Below are 25,635 nucleotides of genomic sequence, written 5' to 3'. Positions count from 1 at the left end.
GCAAAACAGGTCAACCAGCAACTCATTAAAACAAACTGGTTTACCTCAATTTGTTGAATCATTTTTCATCTGTCAGGCTGTACAGTAGCACAACAAGCTCACTAGAGTCAAAGTACGTAGAAAAGTGTGAGTAGAAAAACGAAGTAAAAGCAGCTGTGATGCAAATAGAAGGGGCCTGTGTCAATTTTAGAACATAAGTTAGGTATAATGAGGAAGATACAACCCACAGCAGTTCACTGTGTTCAGACGATAGGTTTTTATAAAGTTTCATAACTTGATCTGCAAAGTAACTAGAATGGATAAAATAAATAGATATTCTATAGAGTGTCACTCAGTAGAGCATATACTTCCAACAAGCCCAAACAGAAAGAAACATATTTTGGTTTCTTTCTGTTTGGGCTTGTTGTTTCATCAAGATCTGTGAAGTATTTGCGGGGGGGTGGGGGTGGGGGGGACATCCTGGATCTACCCCTGTTTACCGATCCGTGCCAAAATGTAAAGTAGTTTGGTGTTAATCTGTTCAGTGTTTTTTCCGTAGTTCTGTTCACAAATAAAACAAACACGTGGAAACTACGTGACCTCCTTGGTGAAGCTTGACATGTAAATGTATATTTTCCTCCAAAAAGGAAGTCACTTTTGTTATCTGCATTCATTTCGTCAGCCTGCTTACGCAAAGAAATACTCAATTGAATATGAGGAAATCTGTGGAGGTGTGGGACGTGTGGGACGTGACTCACAGGAGAAATAAAGTAGAATTTCCACTTTCTGTAACATTGTGATATATTTTTTGTAACATCATTTCATGTAAACTTCATTAATTATCCACATATACAGTATAAACACAAATATACAACGTTTAAAACTTATGACATATAAAAAAACAACTAAAATGTGAAAACAGGGAAAAGTTATAAGCGTTTATAAATGTATTTCAAAGGGTACACATAGAATACAGAAAGGTAAATAGTATTAAGTGTTGAGAAGAACTCTGAACACTTAATACTCAATTTGATAAAAATAAAAATGTCGTAAAGATGTTTTTTTGTTTGTTTGGAACCTACATTAAGTTGTCCCTTCATATTGCAACCTGAAGCACATTATTTGCTCACTTGCTGCTGAAACGAGATCACTTCAAACTGCTTGTTTTTTAATGCATCAGGATCTGCTGAGCACATTGTGGAGACTTGATGAATTGTTTGTCTGATTCGTTAACTGCCAGGGCAGACAAAGGAGGAGGAGGAGGAGGAGGAGGAGTTGGACCCGGGGCAGAGGGAGGAGTTACCACTGCTGCCTCTCCAACTCACAGCACAAAACCTGTCTGCCACAGAGGCACAAAGGAGAAGAAGGAACTGGGCCTGAGTGAGATGCGTGCAGAGCAAAATCCCTGAGGCTGTCAGAGAGAGAGAGAGAGAGAGAGAGAGAGAGGAAGAGAGAGAGGGAGAGAGCTGTAGATACTGAGTGTCTCAGCCGGTCAGACAAACAGAGGGAGAGAGAGAAGGAGAGAGAGGAGGGGAAACAGGAAACTCTGAAGACTCAGCCAAGCAGGAGTTCAACTGCAGCTTCACTCCTGCTCCTGGGGGGGAGGAGGGGGGGGCTGGGAGGACAAGCCTTGTGGATGGTGTTCAGGACGCGAGGCAGACAGCTGAGGACAAGGAGCTGAAAAGGACAAAAAGAAACCCCCCAGATTGAGAGCTGACAAAGAGGAGGGATAATGCCATGAAGATATTTCCACACGGACCATGACCCTGTGGAGGTTCCATCCCCATCGTCGCTCCCTCGGCTTGCTGTGGCTGGAGACTCCCTGACTGAGCTGTGGACATTCGTGTGGCTGATTCCTCTGAGTAAGTAAAGCTCAGCCTTCAACTCGTGGGGTGAAGCCGGGTGGAGAGATAAAGCAGGGGGAGGGGAGAACGCACCAGCCTGGAGCTCTGTCCCCAGGGAGGGGTCTCTTCAACATGAGGTTACCCCCAAAATAACTACATCAAGACGGGGGGGGGTGGGGGGGGATCATGTGGTTGAGTTGGAGGAGAAATCTTTGTGCTGACGGCCTGAGTGTCTTTCTGTTCTGAGACTGTCCTGTGCCTTTCTCTCCATTCATGGTGGATTCTTCGCCTTGTGGGGCGGCCTTTTCATTATAAAGCCATTTCCTAACAGACACCCCTCATCCCTCCACTCTTTCAGAATGTTCAACACTACGACACTCCTCCCTGGCAGCTCCACCTCGTCCTGGGCTGGGAATCACTCGGCCAACTGCAGCAGGAACGATGAGTTCAAATACCCTCTGTACAGCGCGGTGTTCAGCATCGTGTTCGTGGTGGGACTCATCACCAACGCCGTGGCCATCTACATCTTCACCTGCACCCTGAAGCTGAGGAACGAGACCACCACCTACATGATGAACCTGGTGGTGTCGGACCTGCTGTTCGTCTTCACGCTGCCGCTGAGGGTCTTCTACTTCATCAACAGGAACTGGCCCTTTGGGAGCACGCTGTGCAAGGTGTCCGTCTCGCTGTTCTACACCAACATGTACGGCAGCATGCTCTTCCTCACCTGCATCAGCGTGGACCGCTTCCTGGCCATCGTGCACCCCTTTCGCTCAAGGACGCTCAGGACTAAACGCAACGCAAAGATAGTGTGCGTCGCCGTGTGGGTGCTGGTGCTGTCGGGGAGCCTCCCCACGGGGTTCCTGCTGCAGTCCACCTCCATGGTGGACAACAAGACCGCCTGCTTCGAGAACTTCTCGTCCAAGCAGTGGAAAGCTCATCTGTCCAAGATGGTGATATTCATAGAGTTAGTGGGCTTCATGATTCCGCTGCTGCTCAACTTCTGCTGCTCCATCATGGTGCTGCAGACGCTGCGTCAGCCCGAGACCATCAGCCGCGGGGGGAAGCTGAACAAAACAAAGATCCTGCGCATGATCATCGTTCACCTCTTCATCTTTTGTTTCTGCTTCATCCCCTACAATGTCAACTTGGTCTTCTACTCTCTGGTCCGGACCAAAACTTTAGAAGGCTGCTCGGCGGAGTCCGTGGTTCGGACCATCTACCCGGTGGCCCTCTGCATCGCTGTGTCCAACTGCTGCTTCGACCCCATTGTTTACTACTTCACCTCAGAGACCATCCAGAACTCCATCAAGAGGAAGTCGGTGGCCGGGCGCTCGTATGACGCCAAGTTCTCCGAGGCGCTGCAGTCAGAGACCAGCTCCACCCTGCAGCACAGCCTGAGGAATCTAAAAGCTAAAGTCTTTCACAACGAGTCTTCTGTGTGATCTGGGTGTTGTTGCACTCAGGTATTAAAAAAACGTTTCCAGAGAAAAACAAACCAACACACGACACCACAGGAATGGATAAGTGCTTTATCAAGCACCTGCCAAAGAAGTATTATCTTATTTCTCATCTCAGGGCAAATATTCGGACCTGTCACTGACAGACCCTGCTCTGCAGTGCTACTGACACCTGACCCTTTGTTCGCTTCTGTGGATTTAATACTTATTTATTATTAATTCCCCTTTTCCTGTGGAAATTGTGTTAAGCGCAATTACTCTGCCGGTGACCTGGAAGGGAATGTGATCACTGGACAGCAGGAGGGTTATGATACTGAAAGCTCCATGTGCCTGTATATCTGTACACTTCCATGGTGAGCTGTGGTGCTAACTTTAGAGTAGTGTCTTTATTAAATTAACAGAAAAGATATATCAAGCTTTTAAGTGTTACAGGGCTGTGTTGTGTGTTGTTTTTTGTTGTTGTGAATTACAAGTAGGTCACAGAAGTGCCTTCTTTGCATTTCATTGTAGACTGTTGATTGCCATTAAATGCACTGACATGGATTTCCACATACTGCACTCATGCCACAGTAATGAATAAAAGTCATGTACTGTCTAAAACTAATGAAACATGTTTTTCTTTTGAATGAGGAGATTGCCAGTTTGTCACAGGGACACAAATACGTTGACTTATACAAAGCACGTGAAGACTGGGGATTTCAACACAATACGACAATTCAACTGCATGTGAATGAGGAGGCAAAGAAGTGGAAGTAGAAAGTCTCTGTGCTTGAGCTTCCTGTGTGGCAAACAGCGAGGGAGAAGAGGAAGTCCTTGTTAATGGAAGTGAGAGAAACAGACTCTTCACAGTTTAATCCGTTAAATACATAGTTTGGATGTGAACGTGGTCGGATAAGAACCGTCTTTCTGCAGCAGTGATTTATTTTAAACAAAGAGAGCAGCTTTAACACAGCGTCATGTCTGTTTAACTTTAACTGAGATAGGAATTCCTGTTTTTTATCGTCCTGATAAATTTTGTTTTTCTCCCCCCAACAAGGACACTGTGTGTTTTAATAACCGACAGTCTGGTCAGTGCAGCTGCACGATGCAGCACAGCCCTGTCCGACAGACAAGGAGGTTAACATCTGCGTTTGTGTGTTAGTTAGCAGGATTACACAAAAGCTACTCAACTGATTTACATGGAATTACATAGAGGAGTGGGGGGGGGGGGGGGGGGGGCATGACCCAAGGAGGACGTCTTTAAATCTTTGTGTGGATCTGGATCAGGGGGCAGAGTCAGGGAGGGAAAGGGGTTTTCAACCTTTTCTTTATGTTTAAGGTATTGATATTTATTTATAAGTGTGTGCAATTTGCTGCACATCCGATACAAATATGGATCTACTCCATTCAAATGTCTCCCACGGGGACTGTTTGTCCGTCCTATGCCCAAAGAACAGCACTGAAGTGAAATCTCAGGAAAAAAAATCCTTTTTGCGGTTTACAGGAGAAACAGATGTGTGAAATATTCCTCCCGCTGCGGACAAATATATACATAATACATCCAAGTGATGTGGCATCAGTGAGGAGTCAGCACAGCGTGAGGGCGAATAACAGAAAGCACATGGCGCTCTTGACTTTATTGACATAACCTGAGAGTCAGGCGGCGGCGCTTTGTTCACACACTCCACCTATAACTCTGCTTCTGAGGCCGTGTGAGCGAGTCAAGGACGGGGGTCAGAGAGCCGGCCTGCTATGAAAACAAACAAGTATGATTGAGACGCCGACGCGGTTCATGCCGTCTTCAAGTGGCGTCTTCCTCTGTGTAGTACATGATGACATTAGGTAAACATCGAGAAGTAGAACTGAGTAATAGCAATAGTAGTAATGACTCATTTCCAGAGAATAACCACAAATCACTGAGGATAAGGAATAACTGTATGAGTGTTGTCATCTGAGAGAAAGGTCACTGAAAGATGGAATTCCCATTTCGATGTCTAACTTTTTTCATTTTTTGTTCCCATGTTGTGCGTTTGCTTAATGTCAAGAACATGAAGCTGTGTACACAACTCACTGGTTGTATAAGAACATGGTGTCAGGGGTCGGACCCCTCACCTGAGCCCAGCAGGCTCCACTGCATACACAACAGTTATCTAATCAGCCTGACCTCTGCGGCCCAGCAGCCTGCGTGGTGAGAAAACACAGACGCAGCACTGGTCTCCGATGCAAACATTCTGCTCTGCATTGCTCTGGTGATCTCAGATGACGGATCGATTTGGTTTTGTTGGTCAGTAGGTTTATGAGCAATATTACATTAAAACGTGCTGATGACCATGAAACTTAGTGGTGGGAAATGGTATCGGTTGGGGGAAGAACCTCAAACATTTTGATGTCCTTTTAATTACTTCCTTTAACATTCCAGTGATGAAACTAATCTGGTTTATACAGGGAAATAACATCTGAGTGTGTGAAATGTGGTGCAGCTTGACTGAATTTAAGTGGTTTTAAGGTTTGTGCTCTACTAAGTCCCACAGTTGTGAAAATGAACATGGAGAAGATACCACATTTTCACATGAGTAAACTATCAAACCTCCAAGATTCAGGTTTGAAATTAAATTGTTTAATCTGCTTAAATCGCATGAATCAACCTCTAGGGACATGTAATATTAATAAGTCGTTTTCACATGACTGCCGGATCCCTTCGAGGTCGCACAAAACAACACCAGGGTTTTGTCTGTTTTGTCGAGATCCGGGCCGTGTGTGCGATCCTCAGACAAACAGGAGCCTTGAACTCATAGCTTCAGGTTCCTGTTTCCCTCGTGGTGAAGAGAACATGTTTTCTCCAATGAACCTCTTAATGGCTGCTTTGAAGTTCTGTCAGTCGCAACTGACCGGCGATCCTCTGGCGTGTTGAGAACACTTGTCAGGAGCAATTTCTGCCAGGGCATTGACAGGGACCTCAGTGTGTGTGTGTGTGTGTGTGTGTGGGTGTGTGTGTGGGTGTGTGTGTGTGTGTGTTTGTGTACGTGTGTCTGTGTGTGTGTGCTTTCAGGGGAAGAGGAGATTGGGTGGGGTGAGATTGGGGTGAGGCCCCTCACCCTAGGATTGATGATATATAACCAAGGGGAGCTGCTAAATGGATCCACTGGGGGGGGGGGGTCTGCAGAGGATAATCAACCATTTATCTCCGCTCGGCTCACAGGATAAAGGAAATAGCTGTTATTACACTAATGTAGGCAGGGCCCATTTTCATATCTGCTCTATTTCCCCACAGAATCACACTCCACATCTCTGGTGTTTACAGTCCCGCTTTGATTTTTATATTTTGGTATTATTATCGCTCTATAAAAAAGAACCCTGCTGCCACTCTCCGGGGGGGGGGGGGGGGGGGGGACATCTTAGAAGACTGACTGGGGGAAAAAGGAGGAGGCAATAAAAAGTACACAATGCATGAGACAGAACATTGTGTTAAGTAATCATTTTGCAGGATGTGGGTTTGCCCGTGTTAGCACAACAGCCTCACTCCTCCTGAAATCAGGGGCAGCACTGAACTAATAACCAGCGGTGGAATGAGCTCAGCGTCTGCATGGAGGGAGGTAAACTAAATAACCGCACCAACGGTCACATGTAATCCTCCCCAACTCCCTGTCGCCTCGGACCGTAAACAGGCCTTATCAGTCCAGTGGAGCGGGGGGCGGGGGGGGGGGGGGGTTGTTTGACCAGATCAGCCCGTGGTTGCATAACGTGTGCGGAATCAAACGGGAAGCATAAGCAGAGGCGTGTTGATAAAGCACTTCGTTCATTTGGGGTCATGTTTAGAAAATCCAGTGTGCGGCATGTGAAGCGTCCGGCGTGTTCCGGAGGACAGACAGGGAAAGGTCACGCTGATCTCGTCCCTGCAGCCGTAACGGGGACATTTTCACCACATTCCACAAAGAGTGCGTGGAGACAGCGGCGGCCATTGTTCTTCTCTCCCCTGACCACAAGCTTATTTACCTTGAGGTAAGAAATCGGACATTGTTTGTGCATTGTTATGGTACTGTAGTACAAACGGGTGTGAGGACATCAATGAAAGTGTTGACACGCTCATCCCAGGTCCACAAGTCCCAGGACGACCTGGGAAGCTGGGGTGGCGTGGGCGGTTCTCATAAATCCATTCTCTGCCGGGAATTACGATAAAATACTCACATGTGACACATACTGTTGTGTATCTTTTTATTTCAGGACAACAGGTAGATAACCCAGAAACGCCCGTCTTTACTAATGCCCTGTACACAGGAGGTTGTCTCTAACCACCCAATACAGTAGGCTGCAGACACACACACACACACACACACACACACACAAACACTCTACACACTCTACTGCCTCGGAGAGTTTCACCTCAGTGAGCATTGTGGCCTATTACAGCCAGCCCTTTATGATGAGGCGTGTTCGGCTTGATGGGACCGGTCGGGGTTTCCTCAGCTTCCTCTGGAGGCTCCTGATGCTTCACACAATGTCCGAGCAGCCTCTGTGAAGACATTAATCCTCTGTTGTAGCTACAGCTTCTAACAGGAGAGGACGACCCACTGGTGTGACTGACAGTCTCATGAGAGATCATGGGTCATTGGGCTCTGAGCCGCAACATGTCCCACATGAAAAGACAAAAAGTCCCTGAAGCATTTGAAAGATGTAATCTAGATTCTGTGGTAAATATGTGAATTCTGTAACTAAAGATCTTAATCAGGACAAGTTGATGCGGCTCAGGTTTAACACAGCGGCTCCACTAAGCACGAGGTGGTATTAGTGATACCCGGGCCCCGCTTAGTACTACGGCCCAGACTTATGAACAAATGCCCGTAACACAGTCCACAGCACATCCACACATAAAAGCTGACGCTCACAGGTCAGCCTTTAGGTCAGCGTTCTCCCCATGAGGAATTTCAGGCCGACCACACAATACCTCTCTTCTTCTGCGCCTCCTCCTCCGCAGGATCCGGTCTCCTTTAAATCACTGTTCAATTCCAGGGAGACGAGACGTCCTCATCTGCTCAACCCAGCCCTTGTCCGGAAAAAAACCCACAGCTGCGAGACAAATTCAATAATCTTTGCTGTTTACTCTATGCGTTTTTTTTTTTTTTTTGGGGGGGGCGACCGGGGGAACATTGCAAGTTCCTACTCAAACGTAAAGATGGTGAAATGTGACCCCCACATCCTGTTGGATCAGGGTCACGGAGAGAAGACCTAATTCCTTGATAGCGTCGCCTCAGGGAGTGAAGGACGTGGCTCATTGATACCAGAGAGGTTTATCTCCATAAAACAAACCACACAATTAGCTCCGTAAACAGATAAGACCGAGATAACTCCTCTTCCAGCAGTGGGACCATCGAGCAGGAGAAGCTTGCTGATCAGTTAAAGGGGCGGCGTGTAAGACTGGACCGACTGTTGAATTCATTGACCATATAAACAAGAGCGAGCATATACACCATGGGCTATAGTCAGTCTGGCCACCAGGGGGGTAAACCCTCTGAGACGCTGTGTCGGTCGGTCAAACGATACTCACATTTTCATCCCATTTTTAAAGCATCATGTAAATAATTAAAACCAAATTTATAAGAATCTTGTCAGTGGGTGAAGAACTACAGAAAATGGCACAAACCCCTTTGAGTTTGACCCCTGTCCAATCTGCTAACATAGGGGAGGGAGTTTACGACCACCACTAGGGGGCGATCTAGATGTTTTGGCTTCACATTTGGGGAGCTGCCATATCTTTCATCATCTCATACGCTCACAGGGCAGCTGTCGACGGATTGCCAAACCGGGCATGGATGTGGAAATGGTGTTTTCCACACAGGTTTTTACTCTGCAACCCGATTTTGTAAGTGGCCGCATGTCAGAGATATTTCACACCGAGTCAGAGGGAACGATGTGGTGGAGGCAGGAGGAACCACGAGAGGTCGAGGATCGTGGGGCAGGGAGAGCTGCTGGAGGAATCTCACAGAGAGATGACGACTGTGTCTGAAATCACCCACTTGTTACAGTGATCACATCGGGAAAAGAATAGAAATGCTTTCAGACACTCCTCTGCACCTGTGATGACGTCATTGTCGCAGGATTACGACGTACAATAACAGTAACGTCAATATCAAATCTCTATTCATTTAATGGTCGTCTTTAAACGTAGAGATAAAGTTGTTTGTCTCAGTTTGTGTTATGTTGTGTTTTGATGCTTTGCTTTTATTTACCTGTGTTCGACAGGTCGGACTGTTCCTGCTGCCTCTCGCCTCTCGTCTCTCTTCCACGAGTGCAATGCATGATGGGACACATCGCTCGGTTAGTCACCATCGGCTTTACACTATTTCTCCAGATGCATTATGGAAAACAAAGAGTATATAGGGAGTGAAGAGATTCACTAAATGGCCATCTTACGATATAGTGATTGGTGAATGATTTCGGACAAAGCCCATGCATGCAACACATGATTAGTTAGTGCGTCTCCCCCCCCCATCTTTGACTGGAGGCTACAGATGCCATCACCCTTATCGCTGTTAAAGCTTTAGTGAATATAGTTTTCTGACATCGGCTCCTGCTCAGTTTAGCTGAAGCATGATGCTCAAGCATCGGATGTCTCGTTGATTGCCGGCACCGTCACCTCTTTGAATAACGGCTCGTCACTGAAGCACAATGAATCCTGGGAAGGCCTTCGATTCTCCCAGGTGGAAGGACGCTGCGTCAGCCGGGGGTTGAAGGACCAATCGAAAAGAAACAATCGAGTCGTGTCACTGTGACGCAATCGGTCTTGAAACGATTTTCAATTCCACGTGAGGATGAGTTGAAGCCGTTGGCCTTGAGGAAAATAAGTGAGAACATCTGAAACACTGCAGCACTGTTGGCAACAATAATATAAAGTGTGTGATATAGTAAACGGCCCAGAGCATGAAGCCTATTTACTATGGTCCTTTAATAACACGTCTCTAACACTCACACACCAACACAGAACAGCATCTGTGCTCAGAGTCCACGTGGCTGATAAAAACATCAACCATTAACTTGTTATCGATCGATGGAGGTCAGACTCTCTGGTGTCTTTGTCAAGCTCGAATGAAATACATACATACACATATCTGTCCATATTCATAAATTATGAATGATAGTAAAAAAGATAAACCAGCATCTTATCAGGAGCATCCTAATCGTCAAAGAATATTGAAAAAAAAACTATGATTTAAAGGAAGATAAAAAAAATTGCTTTTATATACATAACCACTGAGTTTGAAGGCTTTTGTTTATCTTTTTAAAACTCTATCCTTCATCGATAGACAAGAGTCGAAAATCTTTTGCTGCTGTTATTTTTCAAACTAAACCTTCTGTTTCAAAATCCTGGCATCGAGTTTTAGTTGTTGCAACCGTTGCAACAACTAACACTCTCTTAAAAAACCACAACTCTATTTCTGGAGATGATTCATAGAAAAAAGAGGAACAAGAATAAAGAACGCTGTCACATATCTCTCTCTGATCAGTGTGCACAAATCAAGTGATGAAAATATCAAAATCATAACTTTGACATGTAAATGCACTTGTGTGGAACAATGTCATTCTTGCGTCAACCAAATCAAAAAGTGTTGAGCAGCTGATTTCAGATCCAGGTCCACGAGAGGAAACATCTTCAGCTCTCGCCTGGTATCGATCTCTTGTTGGCTCGGGGGGATGGACGGCACGTGAACGGGCCGGCGGAGCCTTGGACCCTGTGTGAAGGTGGAGTGGCCCGGCACCTCGGAGCCACACACAATGGCAGCCCCTTTTTTCAAAAGTGCATGACGACCGCCACGGTCCCACATGAGGCAGGATCCAAATTTAACCGTTCCTGACCTTTTTTCACTTTGAAGCGGCTGATGAATTGTGCAAAACCCTGCTCGGCCACACCAGTCTCCATTGTCTGATACAGAGCAACATAACCCTGGCAGCAGACAATGGAGGGTCACTGCAGAGGGCCTGAAATAATCATAACAATGACAGCTCCCATATTTATAGTTGCAAAGAGACTCTCGACCACAGAGTGTTTTGTTATTAACAGGAAGAGCTGCTCCCCATGATACACTTCTCTATACTGGGCGAGTCGGAGTGGCAGGTTTCATTGTTTTCTGCAGCGAGGCCGTCAGCCGCCACTAAAAAACTTGTGCTGAAACTTTAGCTGATAGTTGAGGTGGAAATGTGAAAAAGCTAAAGTTCCACCGTTCAGAGCAGATCGGACTGAGCATCGGTGGCGAGGCAGAGATCGCTGGGTCAGCTCACATCTGTACGGCTCTTCCTGAGTGAAGCTCAGAAAGCAGCCATCCAAAACAGGCACTGCGACACACACACACACACACACACACACACACACACACACACACACAAAGGGGAATGAGATGAGGTGTGCGGCCCTATTTCCCAGAAAGACCAAAACTATAGCACCTCTGTGAATCGGGGAAGTCACTTGATTGTTTGCTATCAGGTCCCCGGGATGAGCAGGATGTAGAAAATCAATGAAGTGGTTCAGATTAGAGGTGCAAGCCGAGGCCTGCAGATGCAACCCTTGCTGTGACTCAGAGCAGATACCGAAGGTGTGACACGCTGTGGTTTGGCTCACTCTCCCGCTCATCAACAAAAACACAAGTGGCGTGGTAACACAGGAACTCTCACCTCTGAGATCGCAGGTTGGCGGTTCTGCACATGGGCCTCGCAGGCTCCTCTAAGGAGGACTAATCTTAGAAAGTGATTTAGCATAAAAGTTGAATCTCCACTTTGACCTCACGACCTCTAAACACAGGGCGAGACTGTTCCCCTCTAATTTATCCAAAGAGATATTTCTTCCTTGACCCATTTATAGCCTTTGAGATACAGCAGACACGAGTTCACATCCTTCCTGCAAGAGGAAGCCCCTGTTCATACGCTCGTTTGCCTCGATAGTTTCGGAGGTGCGACGGCAGAAAACTGTTCAGTCAGGGTTTTTTTTTTTGCCCCCCCCCCCCCCCCCCCCCCTTCACCCAGCAGTTACGGGAACAGCTGCACAAGTTGATGCACAGCACGCCCTGAAAAAAATCGGAAGTTTATGAGGTTTATGAAGATTTTTTTGGAGAAAATAGTCACAAAAGTCCAAAGACAGTTCCCTCATTTAGACATTGATACAATCATAAAAAGAGAAAAATACATATTAGAGCGGTAAATACAATGAAATGAGCCTGTGGTAGTAAACATGAGATAGATTATTTGCTTTATTAAAATGTCTGAAGTTTTTCAAATGTATAAAACAGAGGATATTGATGTCGTTAAATGTTAGTTGTTATTTTAACCACGCCTGTACATCAGCTGTGCCTGTGACCTACATGCACAGGGTGATTCATTATAATCAGCCCAGATTCAAAATAGGTGCCAAGACGATACCAGAGAAGCTAAATGTAAGAATTGACAGATATCTTAACTAGGGTAATATAAGCGTAACACAATCCCTTTAATTCATTCCCTAAATGAAGCAAACAGCTCAATACAGACAAAATATTCTATAGAGTATAATGATTAAATATGAGAAACACGTCTTTATTTCGATCAGGATATATTAAACACCAAAGAATAAGTAAACAAACCAATTCTGATCCCGTTTTTGATTTCAACTTATTACATTACATGTCATTTGGCTGAGGCTTTTGTCCAAAGCGACTTACAATTAGTGCACTCAACATTCATGAGGGGCCATTTAGGGGTTCAGTATCTTGCCAAGGACACTTCGGCATGCAGATGGGAGAGAGTGGGGTTTGAACCGGCAACCTTCTTGCTGGAGAGCCGCCACACCGCCCCTACTTATATATTTTTATCATGCTTTAATACTTCAGCATCTGTGACACGCACATAAATAACTCCCCCAGACTCCCGGGTGTCCATCAGCTGCCGGAGCTGTAGAGACATCATGGACGCTGATGGCAGACCCTCCTATCTGCAGGGCACACACGACGATGCTGTAGCTCAGCAACGCTACTCAACTTTATCTGTATCTTTCCTGAACTTTGAACAGGGCGGTTCAAGGGGAAACACTGTAATAATAATACTAATAATCATACATTTTAAAAAACAGGAGGCAGAGGAGGCCTGAGGAGAGAGAGGGGAGGATCCAGTGCACCCTGAAGATAAGGGCCGAGCTGCAGCCATGAGCTTCCTCAATAAAACACATCAGGAGCAGATGCTATATCTATCCGGCCTCTCAGCCAATGGGAGGCCTCCCAGTGGAGGGAACTGTGGCAGCGGGATTAATCCAGAGCTGGCACGGCTGTTGGTGAATCAGCACCAGTGTGGTTTTGTTGACTCGAGAGTTTGTAGTATCTATATCCTGTCCATCCCAAACTGTCATGGGCGAGGCTGTGGTCTCACTGGTGTCACACAGGGTTAAACTCGGCTCTTATTTCTCACTGTCGAGATCTTCCACGACTCGGAGAAGCTCTGCTCGTTCCATCACATTCAATGTCAGTGTCTACTCTCGTTCATTCACATGGAATTAGGCTGAGCACTCAGATTCTTTGACGTGTTGCATTTTCTATGTGAACCTGGATGCAGGTTTTTTTAAATTCTCCCCACGCCACAAGGTTCAAATGACTGTTTCCAGCGCCACCCAGTGGTTAAAGACTTGCACTGCTGCCATTTCTCTGTGTCCGCACCACTATGAAGAGAAAAACTCGGAGGGGGACCCAGAGAGCACATCCCTCCTCCAAGGTCCAACCACCAACCACATTTAAATTCAATAGATTCAGATTTTTATTTGAATCTGCACCAAAGTCCCCTCAACATCAAGATCCATTCATTATTTTTAGTCCATGAAAATGTTGAAAGAAATTGCAATGATAAAGAAAGTGACATTTTTATGTTACAGCTTATTCGTCAGATCATGCATCACCCCTATTTTCACGAAAAGTTGTTGATTAGTGCTTGTATTATTATTGTATTATTATTACAAACAAACAGACAAACAAACAAATAAACAAAAACATCAAAAACGCAGCTGAAAATACAACATGGTGGATAAATTCTCGTGAGCGTCTCTCCAAGGAGAATACCCCCCCCCCAAAATACCAGTGACCAAACATGTTTAGTCTCCTTTTGATATAACGGAGGAAATGGACATCAAGAGGTGTGGGTGGGCTTCAACCCCCCATCCAGACCCAGCTGCTCCGGGTCCATCATTTCCTGCTTCCCACCCGACGAGCCAAACAGGAGCCTCCAGACGGACTCAATCTGCCGGGAATGTTTTCACTGGTAACTCGAACAAGTAGACGGCAGATGTTCAAATCAAAACGAGAGACAGAGCCTCGGACGCGTCTCGAGGATTTTTTATGTAAAAGAAACAGTGAGAGGAAGCTGCTCAATGTTCAATTAAAATGTTTATGTTTTTATTAAAAAGGGATCAAGAGCAAAAAATCAGCTTGAAACATACAAACATCCCCAAAAGCAACCTGGTGTCTCACTGTTGCTGTATGAGCTTAACTGGATTTCTTGTAAACTTAATAAATTAAAACTTGATAAGAACCTTTGTAGGCAGTAATAATGTGCTGTGATCGTGTGAGCCGAGGAAGTAGCGAGGCTTCAGTGCTCTGAAAACATTCTTTCAACTTCGTCGATCCAGTTACACGGAGACTCTTCCTCGAAGTCGCTGTGGAGGGAGAAGCACAGTACAACACATGTCAACAGTGTTTTCACAGATACCAACTCGGCAAATTCTGTGTTTTCACCACAGATCCGACACATATCACATGTTCCTGCAGCACTAACTCTAATCTGCACACACACACACACACATACTTTAACATTAACACAGGTTTTAATGTGTGAATAATCATGGGATGTTACATTTGGTTTAGCAGCTCATACTCTTCAAGCAAAACTACAGCTACTCACATCATGTATATTGTATTATATTTGATTTTCTTTTTCTTTATTTAGAAGTACTTTCTATATATTTCTCTCTTTTTCTTACTTTATATTTTCTGACATTGTTCTAATTGCTTTGCTGAGCTGACCTGACACTTTGAACTTTGAACTTTGAATCACAGAAAGGGCAGAAACAAGGTTGCTCACGTGTCCTCGTCATCAGAGCGCGGCTCCAATCGCTCCTCGTCTTCGGCCTCTTCCGGATCGGGACCGTCAGGGTTGTCCCCCCGCGGCTCGGAGAGGGGTCCCATCAGCAGGTTGTCATCTGAAGTGAAGACAACACCACAGACATACATTTATTGTGTATCATCTTCTGACATAAGTAGATGAGCAGATTAAGTCATAAGGGAACTGTTGGGTACTGGAGGAGGAATCCGCTCTCTGTGTCACTTTATAATTACAATTACTCTTTAGGAAGTTAAACAAAGACTTCCTCTAATTTTTGATTTGTTGTGCTCCACAGCAAATGTTCTTCTTTTCTAAACAACATGGAATGGATTATGTTAATTGAACAGACCTCCTCTGTTAATAATGAAGGTGCTGAAGGCTCTGCTCAGCTCGGCCTTCTCCAACACTTTCAGGAGCCGCTCTGGAGGATCCTTTACCCACTGTCTCCTCTTCCTGGAGTCGTCTGCAACCTCCAACACACCTGAAGGAAAGAGAATAAAGTTGTGATATAATGAGAGTAAAGAAAAAACAATAACAAAATGAGCAGCAAGTAGAAATCACAATAATAATGTGTAAAATTATGATTTTAATCTTTAAATCTCATTGACTTGATTGTAGTATTTCCTTCTTCAAATTAATTTAACATTTGGTACAATTTCAGCAAATGAAAATGTCGACACCCTGGTTTTACCTTCATGAGTGGCTCCTCCGAGGGTCCGGCTGGTCGATGCCATGCTGTCAGAGGAGATGAGGCTGGCGTTGGCCAGCACCTGCAGCACGGTGTCTGACGGCTCAGTGGCCCACTGCTTTCTGTGGCTGGGCCGTGTGCTTCCACCATGTTCCTCTGACATCTCACAGCCTGAGGGGGAAGCGTTATCTAGGACATTATTGCTTATTCTCTCACATGGGAGTTCAAACACATCAGCAGCATACAGTCGATCTCCCAGAATCCTTCGACGTGGACCCTACCTTCAAATGTTGACGTTATTATTAAACTTTTCTCCCCCAGAAGTTGAGCCACCTTCTTCCCCTCCTCTCTGTTCCATCGGCAGGACCGCCTGCCCTGCTCCTCCGCCTCCATCACCTGTAGAGCATCCAGAGCAGTAAATCAAATGTGAACCAAGAGCACCGCGGCCATCTGAACCAACAGCAACGTGTCAGAGGTCAGATTCCACATAGGGTCCCCACAGCTTGGGGGAGGCTTGAGTTTAAATTCTCCCTTGGACAGGACATCCTGGTAAGATGTGTTTGTGATGGACGGGCAGCGATAAAGTCACGTCAGAGTGACTGTCACCGTGCAGGAAGCTCCGACTGTGTGTTCTTTACCTGGGAGGGGGAGTGTGAGCGCAGGAGTTTGGAGACCCTGTGAGAGGTCAGGATGGTTTGCAGGGACGGCCGGTCCTTCGGGTTGGTCTTGAACATGTGCTTCACCAAATACTGCAGCTCGTAGGGCAGGTGCGCAGGGAGGGGAGGGTACGCGCCCCGGCACACCTTCAGAATCAGACTCTTCCAGCTGGTTGCCTGGAACTGGACGTCAACAGAGAGGGTGTGAGGAACATCTGAGCCACGTCAAAATACACAAGAGGATAATCTGACTCAGCTGAAGCTACCGGCCCCTCCATCATTCCAGTAAGACTGCGAGCAAGTATTTCATACAATGATTCATTAGAAGTATTTGGAGAGAAGCCAAGAATCAAACAGAGGGAGCAGGGAGTGAGGAGGAGGAGGAGGAGGAGGAGGAGGAGGAGGAGGAGGAGGAGGAGGAGGAGGAGGAGGAGTAAGAGGAGTACCGGGTGTCGCAGGGTGCAGAGCTCGTAGAGAACACAGCCCAGAGACCACACATCACTGCAGAACACAGAGCAGAAGAGAGGGTTATTCATTCACAGCAGACATTCGTCATGTGCTGCCAAAGAGATACAGGAGCGGCTGACACACACACAAGCTGCATATTCAGAGCTGAGCCACAGCTGTTTTCAGAATGCCTCATTGTTGGTGCATTGACTGACAATCAACAGTGTCCACACAACACAGAGCTGCATGCTGGTATTTAATTCATAAGTTTGATTTCTGGATCGGTAAAAAAACAGAGTCCATAAGAAGGTTTCTTCTTAATCACACAATTCTCAATGGGCAACAGAGGGATGCTGAATTTAAATTATGTTAATAAGTTTCTACATTTGAAGAAACTGAATCTAATGTTACAGTGAACACATCGAGGAGTCAAAGGAGTTTTTCTTCTGTGTTTCCCTTATCATGACGAGTTTGTGATATCTACATTACTTCAACATTACAAATTCAAAAATGTTGTGGTGCACTGATGATGACGTGTAGTTATTGAAGTTGCTTCTCTGGTTTCTTTCTTTTTTATTCTTTTATTTAATGAATAATGTTGTCTTCTAAAGCTGTTTGATTCAGGACACATTCATTTACTAATTCTGTTTATTTTGGTCGACATATAAAAAAGAAATTGGTACAACACCATAAAGAAATAGGTAAAAAAGAAGAGCATATATATATATAGACCAAGAACGAGAAGGCAGACGCAATAAGTAAAAGACAGACACAAAGACGAAACAACAAAGTATATTTCTTAAAAGTAATACATAATGTGCAGAATAATAAAATAAATCAAAAACAAATTTGCTATGGTCATTTAATGTTGTGAAGATACACTGCAACTCAGACTGACCTCTTATTGTTGTATGGCTTATTGTCCCAGATTTCAGGAGCCACGTAATATGGCGTCCCAACGTAAGTTTGAGCGTAAGCCTTCGAGCTGCAACACAAAAAGAAACAACAGTGGAGGTTAAAGTGCAACCACAAGCAAATCAAAAAAGTACTTTAATTTAAAATGGCGAAACTCTAAACTGCTGCCACTCTGGTTTTCTCTCGTCTACCTGTTCAGAATACACGCCGAGCCAAAGTCCCCGAGCTTGATTGTCCCATTATCTGTCAGGAAAATGTTCTGGGTGAGGAAATGACAAGCGGCGGTTTAACATAAAAACCCGAACGAGGGCAGCCGAGCGTGGAGAAATGATGACATTGTGCAGAAATGCGAGATAATGTAGCGATCGCATCTCGATCAGCAGTTTTATCATTGTTCATTTCACTCCACAGCGCTCACGCTGATTAGATTCTATCAGCACGCAACCGACCAATAAACAAAGTTATTGACTTCGGATTCAGACAGCAAATATGAGCAAAGTCTGATCCTCCCCATGGGTCCGTAATGCATGCTCCAAGTATGAAAACAAATGTTTTATTCATAGACTGAAATCTATTCATATATATATACACACACAGTAATTTGAATGTCTAGAAGCTGTTGTACCTTGGATTTCAGGTCTCTGTGCAGAACCCGTTTCTCGTGGATATGCTTTGCACCCGCACACATTTGAGCAAACCACCTCAAGATCTGGGAAATAAAGGGTGAAATTTGTTAAGTAAATAAAGTTAAATTGTGAGAATAGCTGAATCTATTTGAGGTCTCACATCATCGAGACAGAACTGAATAGTTTTCTGCAGCCGGATCCTCTGAAGCAGGTCTCCTCCGCTGCAGAACTCCATCACAATACACAGGAGGTCATCAGCTGAAATCAGAAAAACCAACCACGTTGTTTATTGTGCAATCAAAACGATAATAACTGTGTCACAGATGGTTCGTGGAGGGTTTTAAAAGGGCTACGTGTGTGATTACCCTCGAAGGCCTCCCTGAAGGCCACGATGTTTGGATGTTTCATTCCGGACAGCAGCACGGTTTCTCGCCTTGAATTCTCCATTTTGGACCGGTTCTATAAAAATGCAAATGCAATCCAATTATGGAAAACAAGCAGCCTCCATGTTTGCGTGCATGCCGGAGTCGGGTTATCGGGAATGGGAAAACAACCTTATTACCCGATCCCAGAATATTGAATGTCTGGATTCAAATATGATCTGTAGAGTGTTAGCGAGCAGAGCATGTTTGGTTCTTTCATATATGTGGTAATAAAGATACAGCTGTTTATTGTTTTATTACCCCAGCCACAGAGGAGGTTATGTTTTCACCCCTGTCTGGTTGTTTGATTGAAATTGTGAGCAAGATAACACAAAAACCACATAACGGATTACCATGAAACTTGGTGGAAGGATGTAGTGTGATTCTGGGGAAAAACTTTTTAAATTATCTCTGAATTCCCAGCGAATAATGCATGGTTCTTAATGAAAACAAAATCTGTCATCTTTAGAGGACAGATATCTGAGTGTGTTTAAATTGGTGCAGCGCTTGATTGAATTCACTGGGCCTTGAGGTATGCGCTGTATGTGCTTTATTTATATGGCACCTTTCTTAACAATTAGAAGGGCTGTATTTGTACAGCACTTTTTCAAAATAAAAGTCACAAAGTCTTTCACAATAAAAGCACGAGCAGGGATATTAAAAGGAACAGCATATCTGTGATTCCACATACCTTTGAGAGCTGGATTTCTTTGAGCACATATTTCTCCTGGTTGGTTTTACAGCAGACTAACACCGCCCGGCCGAAAGAGCCCTCACCGATCACCCGCAGGAGGGAGTACGTCTCCATGGCGCGTGTTTCACGAAAACTAACAGAGAACGACCACAATCAAAGACAACATCAAAGGCATCTCGCCAGTGGAGGCGCCATTTTATATCTGCAGACCCTTGTTATCTCAGTCTCAAGTGTCCTCGAGAAGAAGGACTAACGGGACAAAAGACAGAGGATCTACCTGTCCTCGTACTGTTTCTGTTTGACCGACACTTCCTTGTTGTTGTGTGACGTAGGGGATACGTCGCGCCCATACTGCGCAGCGTCACCGCTAGATGGCAGTAGAGTACAATGCAATAACGTGTCCTGTCAATCAAATGGTTGTATATCACAGTATTTCATTTTTTTTGTTATGAAGTAAATTCCTCTTTTATGTGATGCACGTTATATAACGGTATTATGTCACCAGTGCAACAGGATCTGTTCATGGTGTTTTTAATTCTTTTAGGTTTTGTGGAAAAGTCATCTGACTTTTCATCTGAGGGTCCAGGATTCAAGGCTTTATTACTTTTTGCCTTCATATCGAAACTCATACATTTGTATTTTCTGAATCAAGTTAATTCATTCTCATTATTAAATTAATTAATGCATGCTGTCAAAGTTTAATGTAAGAATAAATCCAGAGAAACATCCCTCTGGTAAAACCTCCAGATCCTCAGAGGACATGAGGGCGGAGCTATGACTGTTTTAATGTGAACTCTTCCAATCATCCTTTAGTTTCATTTCATTTCCATATGAAAATCTAATTATGAGATAAAACCGTGCTGTACTGACGAAAAACTAAAAAAAATGCAAATTTAGCATGATGGATTACAACTTCCAAGAGTCTGCTCATAGATTTTCATATCACCAATCAGTGAGTTGCTGATTGGAGCAGGAGAAATGCATGGAAAATAATGTATAACATGCATTTGTATACGGTCAGCAAAAATGTAAAGTGAATGTGATTTATAGTTATGGAGCTGAAACCTGAGCACACACCTTTAACTTTCAACAGAATTCCCAGAACATCTTGCACTGCATAAACCAAGCGCTCCAAAGCCAAACGAATGCGTCACGGGTCCAAATGTCTAATATTTGCCCCATTACCTTGTGTGTTCCGCTCCCTGACAGGGTTCTGGTCTCACCTATCAGCACGTTGTCTTCCTCAGGAGGGAAATAAAAGCCGTAATGAGGTAAATATTGTGCATCGGTGCAACAGTTTGTCCGCAGCTCCATGGATTATGCTACTCAAGCTCTTTGGGGAGACGTGATGGACATTTCTGCTTCTCTCTGAGCTGCAGAAAAAGATTCCTTCCTTAACGTGGTCAGGGAAGATGCTTCGTACAAACAGCTGAGCTTCAACTGGATTTTAGAATATGAGGAATTAAGATTAAGATAAGGTGGCAATTAGCTCTTGCTTTGCATCGAAAACTTAAAAAACTATTTGGAGGTTTATTAGAAAGCAGAAAAACTACAACTTCCTATTAGATTTCAATCAGGCAATGCTACATTTTAAAGATTGCAATAATACCATTTCATAATGACATGACATCATTACAAGATGGCAGTAAAATGTCATAATCGTATCATATGATGATAGGTCTTATAAAGTCCTATAGGAGGCAGAGATACCAGGAAATCAGCATTTTTTAACTATAGTATAATTTTCTGACTTCATTGTGACTTCTTCATCACCTCATATGATGGTATGATCACTTAATGCTTAAATTAACTCTCCAGCCCTATTATTTGCAGAGCTATCTTAGAGAACGGGTATTTCTGACCATATTTTTTTCTGAGTTTGACCTTTGACCAATTAGCATCAAAAGTTCTTGGGATACTCTCCATTATCCTCCCACTAACTTTAGTTAAAATCTATCCATGCATTTTCCACTTATTTTAGATGTACACACACTGATGGGGTGAGAGCAACACTGCAGAGGGTGATGCTTGTATTCTCAGACAAGAAATATAAAAACATTTTCTTAATGATAAGATCTCGACTCTGAGTTGCACAGAGCTCGATTCTCACTACTCAATATTCAAGTGTGAGGAAATCGACAGCGGAAACAAGTTTAAAATCAAATCATGTTCTTTATTCTTTGTGTTATCTTCTTCCCCTCAAATTACAAGCTCTATCCTTCAGTGAAGTCTAACAAGACTGTGTTTATGGCTAAAGTACAACAGTGTCAGGCTGTCGGTTCTGCTCTGCTCTGTAGTGACGACTTCTCACATGGCCACCCGGCTAATCATTAATCACCGGTTATTAAAGATGGAGACCGAAGCACCAAAGCCGAACGAGCGTTTGAATATGTGAGAGAGAGAGAGAGAGAGAGAGAGAGAGAAAGAAATGAAAAGAGCTTTTAACACAAAGTTTAAAATGAGGAATTTGTGAAGTGATTGCAGTGAGAAGGTGATCGTGCTGCTGTGCTTTATTTAAATGTACGATATGGAATCAGTTACACGCTGTGACACATGTTTTCTAGTTTTTGCTGCTTTAACAATGACATACAGCCGACATGGAGCAGCTGTGGGGCAATACAAGTCCAGACTGAGTGACAATAAGAGCCTCGGGTGTGGAGGTTCCTCAGTCCTTAGACCTGCCTGGTGCACGGATCGGAGCAATTATTGATATCTGGGAGAATATAATGGAATCAGACTTGCAGTTGTGACTTAAAAAGTTTGGCTCATTAACATGGCAGCTCGATCACTCTCCAGTGACAAGTTCTGGACCGAATAACAGAGTCAACTGCCAGAAAAAGGAAGTGAAACTCTGCGTGAACGACCGTCTGCAATGTCAAAATGTGTTCCGAGAAATCTGCCAGGGTCATTAAATCAGTCATTTTGAAGCTTCATTAGAAATTTTATGTTTGGGGGCCAGCGGTGAAATATCTCTCTCGTAAAATAAAAAAAGAGAATCTTGATGTTTTGCCCGTTTCACTTCTCATAGATCCAGAAATCCACAGTGTCATTCGGGGTGAAAACTTAAGTCCATCAGACAGCCATTAAAAACCTGATATGATATTTAACTGTTAAATACAATGAAATAATAAACCATGACAATATCTCGTTAACCAACTTAATTAAAACGGAAGCGTTAAATCTTCAATTGTAAGGCCTTAGAGAATTTAGATAATGAAAACAGAAAACTATGAAGAACCAGAATTTGCTCTCAGGTTGATTTGATAATAATAATGATACAAAATAAAGCTTTTAGTGGCAACATTAAAGTTGTTGCCTCACTCCACTGCCCACATCTTTAAAATGTACAGTGATTCAGATAATAACAGAGGTGATCACACGGTGCTTTCCATACGCAGCAAGTCCAGACCGTCTGTTCTGTATTTAATGACAGTTAAAGAAAACTAGAAACGTCAAAGAGAGAAAAACTAATACAACATAGAGCAGGTGCCATATAAAGATGCATTATAATAATCATCACCATTATTATAAGTCTAAGTATAATAATAATAATAACACCAATAATAGTAATTGCAACAGCAGGTGCAAGGACATGCAGCTTAAGTAGTGTACTGACTTCAAGGCAGGAGCACTTCAAGGGATTTCGGAGGCCCTAGATGAAGAGGGATTTGGGGGGCCCTACATTGAACTACCCCCCCCCCACCCAACACACACATCTTCAAATTATTCTTTTGTGTAGAATGATAAACAAAGTGCATACACATAAATAATAGTAAAGTAGTCAAGCTTAAGTGTAAGCCCCCCACCGCCTCCACCCCTACCATCCCCGACTCATCAAACACACATTTAGATGATCTACTCTTCAACCAAAATGTCTAAAATAACAAACTCTTGGCAGAAGGTTCGTGTCTCTGGGCGACTTTCGGGGGTTTCTAACCGTGGTGTTATTGCAGCCTCCTCTAGCTGATCATGATCTGCGGAGGGAACCCTCTCAGATTGGGGCCATGTCCAGTCCATTATGAAACGCCCCTGAGTAAAGGTCAAGGGTAATTTCCCTCTTGATTATCAGACTATTGAAGATGGTCATCAAGGAAACAGAACATCAATCTGTTGTGCTGAGTTGGCGAAGTGGTTTTATGGACAGGGAAGGTGACTTTTTGGTGCGGTCTGGAGTTTATCTGAATTTTAACGTCCATTCAAGCGTCGTAAATAAAGGGTTTTATCCCTAATCCTTAACCTCAGAGCTTATGCTGATCCCAAGATAAATGTCTTGGACACTGTCACCTTGTCCCTGTTTTTTCAGTTCATTATCTTCACGGCCGTTTCTCCTTTACAGACCTTGGAGATGGATCAGGCCGTCAGAGGGAACCTGCTCAATTTATTGCGTCCATTCTGGATGTTTAGAGATTTCAAAAGCAGTTTAAGAAACCCTGACAGCACATATATAAGACTTTTCTAGAGGGAGTGGAAAAACACCTGACAGTATGATATGATCAGAATATTAGCGTTCCAACATATGGCCCCTTCGAAAAATTACAGGAACATCTTCAGGGGTCGGTGCACGTCTGAAAGCAGCTGAAGAAACAATGAACGATTTCACAGGCTAGAGGTGAGTCTTGTGGGAACTTATCAAACGTGACCACTAGAAGTCTGAGGACGGCAACACACAGACCTGACGTCACCTTAAAAAGATGAAATGTGCCGGATCCCACTGCCGTCACGTTGCTGGTCACACAGGGATTGTGAGTACAATTGCATTACGAGTAGCTTCTGAGCTCAAAGCGTATAATTCAAGGACTCAGACACTTGTGCTGTATTTTGGGGACATGCACCACAGGATTGTACGAGGGAACATGTGGAGAATTACAACAGGACTTTGGGCACAATCCTGTGGTGGACGTCCCAAAATACCAAAACAAATCTTTGGGATAATATAAGCTGAGGAAAAAACATCTCAGGAAAACAAAAAGGAAGTAAACTCAAAAACCACATGAGCAGAACATTTGGTATTTTACCATTTGCAACGCTTTGCAAGGATGTTTTGGACTGTTGAGAGAAATGAGACTTGCCGTTCATCAATATAAGAACACAGATGTGGACGATTCTGCAGTTTAAGAACATGTCATGACAGTAGAGTTGTATTAGAAAACGTAAAGGTTCAGTGTGTAGAAACTAGTGACATCTAGTGGTGAGGATGCATGTTGCAGCTGAAAAGCCCTCACCTCACCCTCCACTTCCAAACTTTGATAGAATACCTGTGGCAGCCGTCAGTTGTAATAAAAACTCAAAAGGTTTTAGTTTGTCCAGTCTGGGCTACTGTAAAAAACATGACAGCCTCGTGGAGAGGATCCGCTTTGATGTAAATATAAAGTATTTAAATATAAAGGCTCAGTCTAGGGAATAGAAAACAACAATTCATACAATTATAATGAAACACACTGATAATGCCAATAGATCCTTTTCTATCCTTTTCACCTATAATCTTACACATTGAACCTTTAAGAACAAGCTTAAGAAAATTCATGAGATGATATAGGTCGTTGAGGCCCAACGTGTCCGGGCCTCTAAAATATGGAATTTCTCATCATCAGTACGAGTTGACTCAAACAAAGTTCACAGAAGCAGCAGTTGAAAGTTCGGGGATTAAGGGATCAATGCTGGATTTTTTAAATATGGGAGCCTGCACTGCTGTTGGCTTGAAACTGGATAAATACCAGTAGCCAGAGAGCTGTTTGTGACTGATAAAATGTTGGGATTAACTTTATCAAAAACCTTCTGAGAGAAGCTCAGCAGACACACCGTTTCGGGGACAGGTGATTCGCTCTG

General features: G+C 44.0%; 2 protein-coding genes and 1 long non-coding RNA gene across 4 annotated transcripts; 2 read left to right on the top strand and 1 right to left on the bottom strand.

Annotated features, from left to right (window-relative positions):
• The first annotated feature begins 1,316 nt into the window (after positions 1-1,316).
• Positions 1,317-4,258, top strand: LOC133951504 (lysophosphatidic acid receptor 6-like). The gene is made up of 2 exons (XM_062385494.1): positions 1,317-1,841; positions 2,182-4,258. The coding sequence occupies exon 2, from the start codon at positions 2,183-2,185 to the stop codon at positions 3,266-3,268; it is 1,086 nt and encodes a 361-aa protein (XP_062241478.1). The 5' UTR covers positions 1,317-1,841; position 2,182; the 3' UTR covers positions 3,269-4,258.
• A 2,760-nt stretch (positions 4,259-7,018) lies between these two features.
• LOC133951507 (uncharacterized) lies at positions 7,019-10,166 on the top strand. 2 transcript variants are annotated; one of them, XR_009920463.1, is made up of 3 exons: positions 7,019-7,261; positions 7,484-7,563; positions 9,500-10,166. It is a non-coding gene; the product is annotated as an uncharacterized LOC133951507 (long non-coding RNA). The 2 variants fall into 2 exon arrangements; XR_009920462.1 differs by lacking the exon at positions 7,484-7,563.
• Positions 10,167-14,633: 4,467 nt separating this feature from the next.
• Positions 14,634-20,117, bottom strand: nek3 (NIMA related kinase 3). Its single transcript, XM_062385493.1, has 13 exons — positions 19,807-20,117; positions 19,059-19,152; positions 18,854-18,951; positions 18,693-18,776; positions 18,259-18,326; positions 18,051-18,137; positions 17,152-17,206; positions 16,688-16,888; positions 16,331-16,445; positions 16,053-16,220; positions 15,711-15,842; positions 15,341-15,458; positions 14,634-14,915 (listed from the first exon to the last, which is right to left on the bottom strand). Exons 1-13 carry the CDS (start codon positions 19,921-19,923, stop codon positions 14,849-14,851), a joined length of 1,404 nt encoding a protein of 467 aa, XP_062241477.1. The 5' UTR covers positions 19,924-20,117; the 3' UTR covers positions 14,634-14,848.
• Positions 20,118-25,635: the final 5,518 nt, after the last annotated feature.

The sequence above is a fragment of the Platichthys flesus genome, chromosome 4 (assembly GCF_949316205.1).
Source record: "Platichthys flesus chromosome 4, fPlaFle2.1, whole genome shotgun sequence".
In the NCBI taxonomy this organism is placed as follows: domain Eukaryota; kingdom Metazoa; phylum Chordata; class Actinopteri; order Pleuronectiformes; family Pleuronectidae; genus Platichthys; species Platichthys flesus.
The sequence above is the reverse complement of the archived record's forward strand: the minus strand, read 5'-3'. Positions and strand labels throughout refer to the sequence as shown.

Coding starts and splice junctions, on each gene's coding strand:
- LOC133951504 (XM_062385494.1), top strand. CDS start 2,183: ATGTTCAACACTACGACACTCCTCCCTGGCAGCTCCACCTCGTCCTGG.
- nek3 (XM_062385493.1), bottom strand. CDS start 19,923: ATGGAGACGTACTCCCTCCTGCGGGTGATCGGTGAGGGCTCTTTCGGC. Junction 16,221..16,330: donor AATAACGTCAACATTTGAAG/GTAGGGTCCACG, acceptor CTTCCCCCTCAG/GCTGTGAGATGTCAGAGGAA. Junction 15,843..16,052: donor CGGAGGAGCCACTCATGAAG/GTAAAACCAGGG, acceptor TCTTTCCTTCAG/GTGTGTTGGAGGTTGCAGAC.